The sequence below is a fragment of the Bison bison genome, unplaced genomic scaffold, assembly GCF_000754665.1.
Source record: "Bison bison bison isolate TAMUID 2011002044 unplaced genomic scaffold, Bison_UMD1.0 scf7180017864522, whole genome shotgun sequence".
NCBI lineage: Eukaryota > Metazoa > Chordata > Mammalia > Artiodactyla > Bovidae > Bison > Bison bison.
Window position 1 is genome coordinate 2,410,153 of NW_011495073.1, and position 11,214 is coordinate 2,421,366.

Here is an 11,214-nt window from a genome sequence, read left to right on the forward strand (position 1 = left end):
ATGGCATCACTGAGTCAATGGATGTGAGTCTGAGTGAACTCTGGGAGTTAGTGATGGACAGGGAGGCCTGGCGTGCTGCGATTCATGGGGTCGCAAAGAGTCAGACACGACTGAGTGACTGAACTGAACTGAACTGAGCAGAGCCAAGATTGACAATGAAGGTAATCAATTGACAGTGTGAAAAATGGAGATAGTGATATAAATAAAACCACGAGAAATTCCCCCAAAATACAGAGGAGAAAATGACCAAAACAAAAGGGAAAATGCCAAATAAAAGTGGAAAGTTATGGAAGAGGTACCCAAACCATGGAAAGCTAAAGTTCCTCAAAAACAGAGTATAAGGGACCCAGAGACAATGACTAAATTATAGTGGGAGGAAAACATCCCCGGGTGAGGGAAGAGCTGAGTCTCAGATTAACTGGGCTTCCCAGATGCTGGGACGTGGGGTCAAAATGAATAGCACAAAGGGAAAAAGTGTATCTTGACAAAAATTGTGGAATCAGAAAGAAAAAGTAGGTCTATCATGAGGGTCCATCTTGTCATGAAGTGTCAGATCACCCGCAGGGCTGGAATTCAGTCAGACAGAATTCACCACCAAGGTCCCCATGGCAGCCTGCCTCTCTCAGAAAGCCACCCGACCCCCCAGCAAGGGGAGATGCAGCTGCAGGGGCATGGGCTGGGGCTGTGGGCAGCAGCCCCTTCCCCAGGCTGGAAGCGGCTTGGAGCTCAGACCTTTGTGTGTGGTTTTTCCCAGGTTGCCCCAGGCTGCGTCACCTTGACCAACAGAAAGCTGTCCAAGGTGGCCGAAATGTTTGCCATTGTGAGAAAAGTCACTGTTGCTGCCGTGTCTAAGTCCCGTTCACAGCACCATATTGAAGATTTGCATACTCAGAGTGAAGGATTCATTTCCATCAGCCACCACTCAGAAGTGCTGTTGGAGGAGGGAACGGGCTATAAGCAGAGAGGTGAGACAGGAGGGGACGAGGGAGTGCCGTTGAGCCTGGCCAGAGTGGGCAGGAGACAGACGGTTTCATATAGAGTGACCCAGCAATTCTCTTATCAGTCCTGCTAATAAATGGTTCGGTGATGCTCTCAACCATAGTCCTTTCACAAGAGCATCTGTGACTGATTTTCCCATCATGACCCCGAGCCGGGACGTGATTTATCTCCACACTGGCAGAAACCGCAGGGCCCCAGTTGAGCTGACAGAAGGAGAATTCTCCTCCGGCTTTAGCGGGGGCCGTGCAGCAGGTCCGTTTGTTCTATTTTTCCCTAGAAGGATCTGCCAATATCGTCACCACAAACATTTTCACGACCGTCCTAATCTTGGGAGCATTCCATAATCCCAAGCTGCCGGAATGATGCACAGTCAACTTCATGATCAAAACTCTCATCCTGGCCATCTCCTTTTTATGAATCTGAGCATCACAGCCAGGACTGCAATACAATCCATATCCAGATCAGTCGCTCAGTCGTGTCCGACTCTTTGCGACCCCATGAATCGCAGCACGCCAGGCCTCCCTGTCCATCACCAACTCCCAGAGTTCACTCAGACTCACGTCCATCAAGTCAGTGATGCCATCCAGCCATCTCATCCTCTGATGTCAGCCTATATCATATCTCTGTCTGCCACTAACATCGGTCCTGTGAATATGCCATGCCTCACTGTCCATCATCACATCAGCCATCCCATCACAATCATCAGAAAGAGATCTGGCAAAAGAGTTACTCTGACACAGGAAGCAGGCTGTAGGTCACAGAAAAGTCAGCCCTGGGTCATGCCACAAGGCTTGTTTATCGAAGAGTATTTCAACATCTCCGAATGAGATGACATGAATGCAGCATCAGGACGACCTGACATGCAGGTTAGAATGCTTATTCCTGGGCCCACCAAAGACTTGTTGACCCAGATCTGTGAGGGTAGAAGTCAGACTCCCTCTGTGGGTCCCTCCCTCCATGACGCTGACCCACACTGGTTTTGTTTGGGAGAATAAAAGATGCCACACTTTCATCCTGGAAGCTGAGAATCCCCACTGTATTTGGAGGAGGGACCCTGCTAGTGTGATTAAGTTAAGAACCTTGACAGGAGGGGGAGGGGGTTATCTTGGATTATCTGGATGGACTCTCTCTAATTTCGTGGGTCCTGAAAAGTGAAGACGCTTTCCTATTTGTGGTCAGAGGAGAGGTGACCTGAAAGAAGGGTCAGAGAGATGGGACACAGCCAGTTTGCAGACAGACAAGGTGCCATGGCACAGGAATGTGGGAAACTTCTAGAACCTAGAAGAGGCAAGGACAGAGTCTCGCTTGGGACTTACAAGGGATCAACCCTGATTTTAGCTATGAGATCCATCAGGCTTCCACCAGAAAGAACTGTAAAATAATAGGGGTAGTCAGCAGATTAACACACTAGCATTTAAGAGCCCCAGTGAGTCGAGCAGTCTCGAGCCTGGAGACGGGCTTGCCCCCCACCTCATCTGGCCACACCAGCAGGTGACCTCACACTGAGGCATCCGGGCCTCAGCTCCCATCAGCCAAGTGGACACAAACACAGCTGCTGTGACTGACTCTCAGAACCTTTGAGAAGTCGATATCTGAAAAAGGAAATTCTTTTTTTCCCAAAGTATTGGAGGCGTTCCCTGCGAGGGTGGTGGGTTGATTGCTGTCCCTCTTTGCTGCTAAGAACGGAAACGGCTGGGCAGTCCTAGTTTCATGAGTGGCATTCATGCCATAGACGTCCCGCCATGCCTGTCATCGTGTGTCCCATCCCCTGACGCGTCGTCTGGCTCGTAGACACGCTCAAGGGCACGTGCTAGATGAAGAATACATTTAATCATCACACCGCAGAGGCAGCATCTTTAGGTGAATGGTGGGTCCCCGTGGGTGCAGCTCTTTCCAGAAGGCTCCGCAGCACTGGGTCACAGCTGCCACTGTGGACGGCCCTGCGTGATTGTCAGCTTGCGGCTCTGTGGTCAGATGGGTGTGGACTCAGACCTTAGCTGTAGAATTTACCTGCTGGGCATCGACGGGCAAGTTACCTGACTGCTCTGAGCCCTAGTTTCCTTGCCTGTAAAACGGGGGTTGGGAAATGGTCCCTCATCAGAGCGCTGTTGTGAAAATTAAGTTTGGGCCTGGGAAGCACTCTGGTAGATGGGCAAGCAATGGGGAACCACACACGTCTCCACAGCTGTGTGTATACTTCTGTGCACCAGCCAAGCGACAGCCACCATGCTGCCCACCATCAATGGCGGCCTGGAAGTGAGAGATGGCTGGGGAGCCAAACCAGATGCAGAGCTTTCCTAGGGCTCTGCTCTGCTCATTCTCCAGAAGAAACGAGGACCTAAGACGCTTGCGGGCCTCTTGCCCACCTGCACCCCCAGAATCCGGACCCTGCCCTCTCCACCTTACCTGGATCACCCCGCCGCCTTCTCCAGCTTCTCCCGCCAGAAACGCCTCTGGCAGCTGCAGCATCTTCCCCAGCCAGTCCATCATCACCGTCTCGAGCTCTGTGCATGCCGGGCTGGCAGCCTGTGGGCAGGAGGAAAGGGTGAACCACAGGCGGCTGCCCTCAGCTTCCCGCCAGCTTGGGATCCAGGGGTATGACAAGCAGGGTAAACTTCCTTACTGTCCTTGATCAATTGAGGGAAAGGTTTTGAACATTTTCAAAAGGCCCATCCCTGGATGGGACTCACTTTGAAGGTGGGCTTGCACAAGGTGGAGCTTCTGGAGCAGCAGCGGCTGGACCGTTCCCCCCAGCAGCCCCAAGTCGCTGCCAAGGACCACTGGCAGGACTTCGTGCTGAGAGCTGGCGCCCATAACCTTCTGCTCCGTCTGGCCTTGGAGAGCCAGGAAGGAGCCATGCTCTCTGGGGCCCAGGTTGGCTGCTGGAGTCCATGTTCTCTGCACAGGGTTTGCAAGTCTCTACCTGCCTCACCCACAGGCTTGGGTCCTCTGCCCTCCAGGGCTTCTCCATCATAAACCTTTAGGGGCTGGTGCCAGAACAAGGGCCTAGATCTGGCTGAATTTCAGAAGCAACAGCAGGCTTTATTCAGTTACTGACCTCTAGATTAAAATTGCCTGATCCCAGGTGCTATTCAAACATCTCCCAAAGTTTCAAACATGGTCTCCAGCCACGACTTGGGAGGATAGCGGGGCAGGAAGGCATCGACCTCTGCGATGACCTGCCCCACAGCCGCATGTTCCCAGGCCAGCTTCCTCATTCAGCCGTCTGTTTGTTTATAGAAGGACCTAGTAAGACTCTCTGGTGGACCCCGGTCCACAGTCACAGTGAGAGGAATGAGATGGGCTGAGTGGAGGAGGTGAAGCCCCAGGAACCTCCCAGTCTCTGATCTTGCCTTCCAAGCTCTGGGATGGTTCTCCTTGGGCTCAGAGGGGGTGAGCTGGCCATAGGCCCCACCTGCAGATGAACCAGCCTTTCCAACCATGTGGATCTCACTGTGGTGCTCTGGGTGCCCTTGGCCCTCACACGTGCCCCAGTTCCCCACATACTGTGGGGCAGCACCATCCAGAGGGCCCCCCCTCCATCCCATCCTGGCCAAGGCCCACTCCAGGCATGGGAACCTGCCTCACTGCTCAGAGCCCAGGGCTCGGCCAGTGCCTCTCAGAGACAGTGAGGCAGCCCTCCAAGCCCCAGGGCACCAGACCATCCTCAGAAGAACAGACCTGGAAGGACAGGTGCCATCACCCTGAGGGACAGGGGGCTCTGGGTTGGAGTCCGAGTGGAGTCCACTGTCCTGTCTGATGTAAGGAATGTGCTTTAGGGGACATGTGCTCTGAGGGTCCCCGAGGCCACATGGGCAGCACCCAGGCTGCTCTTCCAAAGAGAAATCCCTGCAACCAAGGCAAGAGTTGAGGGCTGACCCTCCAAGTCTGCCTCTGGGACGCTGAGGCCCCCTTCCCAGCAACTGTGGACCCCAGGCTAGAGAGGAGCAATGAGGGAGGGGGCCGGAGCTGGGAGTCAGGGGGTGGCGGGGGCTCCGAAGCTTGGGCGTTTAGGAACTCACAACTTCTTAGCGCCTGAGGCCGTTATTCAGCACAAGTCAGGAGTTAGGAGTCTGCTCAGCTACTTAGCGCAAGCAAGCAGACACCCTGGGCCCAGAAGGCTGAGTGCAGACCCTGGCCTGGAGAGAGGCCCTCAAACATGGGCAGCGCTGGGGTCCCTCACACGGTCAGCAGGCGGCCCTTCTCTGGAGCGCTCTGCATGGGGGAAGCCAGGAATCTTTCCTGTGGTGCTGGGCTGGGATCTTTCTAGGCCTTTTTACAAAAAAGTTTTTATTGGAGCCTAGTTGATTTAGAATGTGGTGTTAGTTTCTGCTGTACAGCGAGAGAATCAGTTACATGTATACCTATATCCCTTCTTCTTTAAATTTTATTCCCATATGGGTCATTATGGAACATTCGAGAGTTCCCTGTGTTATATAGCAGGTTTTTATTAGTTATCCACTTTATATGTAGTAATGCATATATGTTAATCCCCAGCTCCTAATTTATTCCTTCCCCACCTTACCCCCTGCTAAACACAAGTTTGTTTTCTATGTTTGGGATTCTAGTTCTGTTTTGTAAATAAGATCGTTTGTACCATTTTTAAGATCCCACCTATAAGCGACATCATATGATGCCTGTCTTGGTCTGCCTGCCTTACTTCACTTAGTATAATAATCTCTACGTCCATCCACATTGCTGTGAATGGCATTACTGCATTTTTTTTTTTAACAGATGAGTAATATTCCACTGTATATAAAGACGCCCCAGGGTTGGTGTGGAGGCAGGGCCGATCCCCTGCTCTTGGCAGCGGCACCTCTGTTGGGTTGGGCTCCCTCCTTGGACAGCATCCATAGCCAAGAACAGAGCGCGTGGGACCAGGGCAGTCATGTTTCTCAAACTGCAGATGGTCTAGAAACCCCTCGTTCTGCTTGGGAGACATGCAGGTCCCCAGGCTTGGGCTGCAGAAACTCCAGGGCCTCTGCTGTGGTTTGAATTCAAACCAAGCACCTCTAAACACACTGCTGTGCAGAACTGGATTTTGGATATAGACAGACTCCCCCTCTGCTTCCCTGAACTCCAAATTCCCACGCAAGGCCCCTCTGCCCAGACCTAAGTTCCTCTCTTCCCACAGGGGTGGCACCACCTGCTCACTGCCTGAGTCCTGGCTGCATGTCCCATGTGGGAACCCCAGGACCCCTGCACCCCCACCAACACTCACCCAGGAGAAGCCGATGCAGCCGATGGCCCCACACAGCATGTCCGCGAGCATGGCCGGGTACGAACTGGCCGTGGGGAAGTAGGCGAAGAAGTAGGGACTGTGCCAGTGGGTCACCTGTGTGGGACACGGGCAGTCACTTGGGGCCGGGGGGCAGCCCTGCAGGCAGGGGCCAGGGTGCTTGGGTTTGCCACAGAGAGTCAAGTCTCTATTAATAGAAAAACCTTGTTTTAACTGCTGGCCAGAAGTGTCAGCAAGGGGGCTGCTCCTGAGATCCCATCTCTTTGTGTTATGAGACTGCTTTTCCTAAAACTGCTCCAAAAAATAGTCTATATCAGAAAAGGAAAAAAAGAGAGAGAGATTTGATTTTTGAGGTTTCCTCAGCCACCTACTCAGAGAAGGCAATGGCAGCCCACTCCAGTACTCTTGCTTGGAAAATCCCATGGACTGAGGAGCCTGTTAGGCTGCAATCCATGGGGTCCCTAAGAGTTGGACACGACTGAGCGACTTCACTTTCACTTTTCACTTTCATGCATTGGAGAAGGAAATGGCAACCCACTCCAGTGTTCTTGCCTGGAGAATCCCAGGGACGGGGGAGCCTGGTGGGCTGCCGTCTATGGGGTCGCACAGAGTCGGACACGACTGAAGTGACTTAGCAGCAGCAGCCGCCTACTGCAGCATCCTCACTCTCCTGTCCAATCCATTCCCAGCTAATGGAGCAGAAACTCCTGGGTTTGGCAGTCTCATGGAAACCCCGTGAAATGGTACCTACAGGTGGGACCTTCGGGAGGTAAGGGGTTGGAGGCAATGGAAAGGGCGGACCCTCTGTGCGGAAGAAAGGCTGGTATGAGAACCTCCCAGGATCCAAATCTGTGGGAACCTTGACCTTGAATACCCAGCCTTCGCCCCATGAGAAGAGGATGCACCTATCCAAGCTGCCAGCAATGGGATCTGCTGCTGCAGAGCAGCTGGGCCATCCCCGGCTCTGACATTTAACTGCACTCATGGGAGGGATTTCGTGCTGAGCGGCTTGTCACATTGGCATAACCTCTGGGCTGGTGAGAACCAGAATCCTGCTCTCTGCTCAAAGCGCAAATGTCACAGGAACTCCTGGGAGGAGGAGGGCGGGGAGGTGCCCTGGACTTAAGGAACCCATCAGGAACCCCATGGGCGGGGGCACCTCATCCTGAGTGTCAGGGTCTGAAATTCCAGGCCCTGGGCTCCTGACTAGAGCTGAGGGGGTGAGGCTAAGGGTCTGAGACCCCTCACCACAGCAGTGAACATGCCTTTAGGTAAGTCCAAGGAAAACCTCACCATGCAAGCATGGAGCTGCAGTGGAGTTTCCTTTGAACTTGAGCTGTCTGCTTCCTTCCAAGTGACTCTTGGGAGACAGCTGTCCTGGGTGCTCCCCAGGTCTGTCTGCAGCCCCGAGTATACCCCACGCCCAGGCTCATGGACCACAGACAAAGAGGCCCACTTTGGTGATCCACGCTGGGCAGTCTCAGCACCACGCAGCCCACTCTTAGATAAAATAAACGAAATATTTTTTCCGCACACCGATCGCCCCTCTGCTGATTTAACTTATTTGAAACTAACCATCTCTCTCATGTCCCAGGGTCTCAGGGCAGGGGACTGACCTTGTAACCGAGCAGGACCTATGGGGCTGGGAACAGACCCCTCCCCCATAGCCTTTGCGGTGGCTCCTCTCTGCAGTACCCAGATAATAGTATCTGACGTGCACTTCCTGAGTTGTTTTACAGATGATAAAATCCCTACCACATGGAAGAAATTAACTACCTAATGACCATGAGCACATAGCTCCCAGCCTTTCGGCACCTGAGAATTGATCATGTGAACCCCTGTGATCCTACCCCGTGGCCTCACCATCAACCAACAAGAGGAGGAGCTGATCACTACCTTGAGACTTTAACAATGCTTTCCAGAAACCCACTGGGAGTTCGGGTGTTTTGAACGTTAGCTGTCCTGGACTCCTTGCTGGAGGCCTGCAAGAAATACGGCACTATCCTTCACCACAACCTGTGTCAGATGACTTGCTTTACTGCACAGGGGCCAGTGGACCCAGGTTGGCTCAGTAACAACCTAGGCGGCTGGAGGGAAATCAGAGTCGCCACGTTTGGAGCCCACACGATCTGGACTGCAGTCCTGCTTCCATCACTTACTAGCTGTGTGACCTTAGGCAGATCACTCAACCTCTCTGGGCTTCAGTTGTTTCAGCTATAAAAGAGAAAATAACAAAGTTTCTCCCCAAGAAAATGACTGTGAGGATTAGGGGCAATGATACAAGTGCATTGCCTGACACCCAACAGGTGCTAAGCTGACAGCTGCCCTCCCCTTCTTCAACCATGGATGTAGGCTTACCCCCGGCATGATGATCTTCTCGACGTCCTCGATGATGGCCTCAAATGTCTCTGGCTCCTGCGGGGCGGTGGTGGGGATCAGGGGGCGCAGGTAGCCTGGATCCACGTCAGGGAACACCTGGCGCCCTTCAATGCCCTCCAAGTAGTCAGCCACGTAATCCACCATTTCCTTCCCCCGCCTGCGGAACTCGCTTGCATTCATGGTAACTGGCCTTCCTCAGATGCAAAAGCTGCACAGAGAGAAGAGAAATCAGTTGCAGATGTGACGATGCCTCATCTGTAGTGGAGCAGATCCAAGCCAACCACGGGGGCTGCCGGGGCAGAGAACCAAACACCCCTCACTCCACCCAGACTCTGAGTCAGTTACACTTTTCCATGTCCATATGGGTTTGGAGACTGTAGCAAAGTACTTATTCTACTATTCACCAGCTACACAGCTAACCACAATGCCACGTCTCTGTCTCATTTCTTTTCCTGTCTGTATCATGAAATGGACCAGGCACACATTTATTTCCATGGTCCATTGCAACTTTAATAACAAGCCTTGGTTTCCAAATCGTGCCTTATTCTTCATGGGCTGTGGGACAGAGACTCTCTGAGTCTCCCTTTATCTGAGAAAAGCAGATGACCATGCTGATCTTTCCGGAAGGTAGAAAGGCAGCCACGTGGCTGGTGTTCAGCATGAGCACAGCCTGGATAGGATAAGCCCCATCAGCAAGTCTTCTATCTCTATCTTGACTTTCTATATCATCACCAGATGGGACCACACCTCTCCATACAACCTGCTTCTTTCCTCATCACATAACATCCAGGTGATCCTGGTCCTCTGTGGTGGTAACATTCCATAAAGAATCCATGAACTCTGAATTAGCAAACACTGGACCTTTCCCAGGGAAAATGCAAGGTTACATTTATGTGCATTTCTAGTCACATTTTTGTCAATCAATACATAATCTTTTTTCTGTTCCCTTTGGTGCGTTAGTCGCTCAGTTGTGTCTGACTCTTTGAGATCCCATGGACTGTAACCCGCCAGGATAGACTGTCCATAGAATTCTATTGGCAAGAGTGGGCAGCCATTCCCTTCTCCAGAGGATCTTCCCAACCCAGGGACTGAACCGAGGTCTTCCACATTGCAGGCAGATTCTTTACCATCTGAGCCTCCAGGGAAGGCCCAAGAAAGCTGGAATTAGCTTTGATTTGTAACCAGGTCTATTGAATCCTACTACTGTTGTCCAGAGACATTAACATTTGCCATTTGAAATCAGGCATGTATGCATGCTAAGTCACTTCAGCTGTGTTGGACTCTTTGCTACCCTATGGACTGTAGCCCACCAGGCTCCTCTGTCCATGGGATTCTCCTGGCAAGAATATTGGAGTGGGTTGCCATTTTCTTCTCCAGGGGATCTTCCCCACCCAGGAGTCAAACGCATGTCTTTATGTCTCCTGCATTGGCAGGCAGGTTCTTTACCACTAGCACCACCTGGGAAACCCTGCTGCTGCTGCTAAGTCGCTTCAGTCGTGTCCGACTCTGTGTGACCCCATAGACGGCAGCCCACCAGGCTCCCCCGTCCCTGGGATTCTCCAGGCAAGAACACTGGAGTGGGTTGCCATCTCCTTCTCCAATGCATGAAAGTGAAAAGTCAAAGTGAAGTCGCTCAGTCGTGTCCGACTCTTCGCAACCCCATGGACTGCAGCCTACCAGGCCCCTCCGTCCATGGGATTTTCCAGGCAAGAGTACTGGAGTGGGGTGCCATCGCCTTCTCCATGGGAAACCCTATTTCCTTTTAAATACACTTTATTTAATACACCTTGGCCCCATTGACTTTGAACTTCTGGCCAACAACTCTTTAACTCATGAATGTCACTTATCTAATACATGTGTTTTCTCCCTAAGGCACATCACAGCCTTCTTGCATGTAGGACCCCTGGAATGCACGTCAGCACTATATTTGGGGGCCATTTTTAATAGTCAGGTAACCAAGAATAACATAAAGACACAGCAGTAATTAGACCACTTGCTGAAGCAACTAGGCAGAGTGTTGCCTTATTAGATTCTGCTGGCAACAAGCCCCTTGGGCAACTTAAATTTTTAATCCTTTTATGTCTGTGTGCCCAAGAATGATCATAAAGGCACCATTGTGGCGACTAATAATACAAATGAATTGTTGAAAACCATTGCACCTGCATATAGAAAATCTATGAATAGTAAGCATGGACTATATTTTCCAAACTGGAAATGTGGACAACACAAAGAAAAATATTCATCTAGAATCCCACCACTCAAAAATTCTGGCACACACCCTTCCCTGTTGTTTCTTATAAGAGACAATTGTATGCTAAGTCATGGATACATTTCTTAATTCTAATAGTTCAAAGATTCATAAATCAAGATTAGTTTTCCTGTGGGAGTAAGTGTTGGGAGATGGCTCTACAAGCCACTGTATCTAGCTGATGATCTTGAGATCATGTTCTCAGCACTTCTTCCATCGTTTCCCATCATCTGTGTTGCTTTTCTTTTATTTTTTTGTACTAATTTTAATGTTAAACATATCAAGACAGGTTTTACTCAAAATACAACAGGGGTCAGTGGGGATTTCCTAGAAGACAGGTAGAGCTAGG

General features: G+C 51.4%; 1 protein-coding gene across 2 annotated transcripts in view; it reads right to left on the bottom strand.

Annotated features, from left to right (window-relative positions):
• DDC (dopa decarboxylase (aromatic L-amino acid decarboxylase)) overlaps positions 1 to 11,214 on the bottom strand; it is a 104,433-nt gene that overhangs the window by 71,897 nt on the left and 21,322 nt on the right. For both annotated transcript variants that reach the window (XM_010831047.1, XM_010831048.1), the window contains exons 2-4: positions 8,597 to 8,825; positions 6,221 to 6,334; positions 3,406 to 3,525 (exon numbers count right to left, since the gene is read on the bottom strand). In XM_010831047.1, coding sequence (XP_010829349.1) covers positions 3,406 to 3,525; positions 6,221 to 6,334; positions 8,597 to 8,797 — 435 coding nt within the window. In that variant the 5' untranslated portion in view covers positions 8,798 to 8,825. The remainder of the gene's footprint in view (positions 1 to 3,405; positions 3,526 to 6,220; positions 6,335 to 8,596; positions 8,826 to 11,214) is intronic.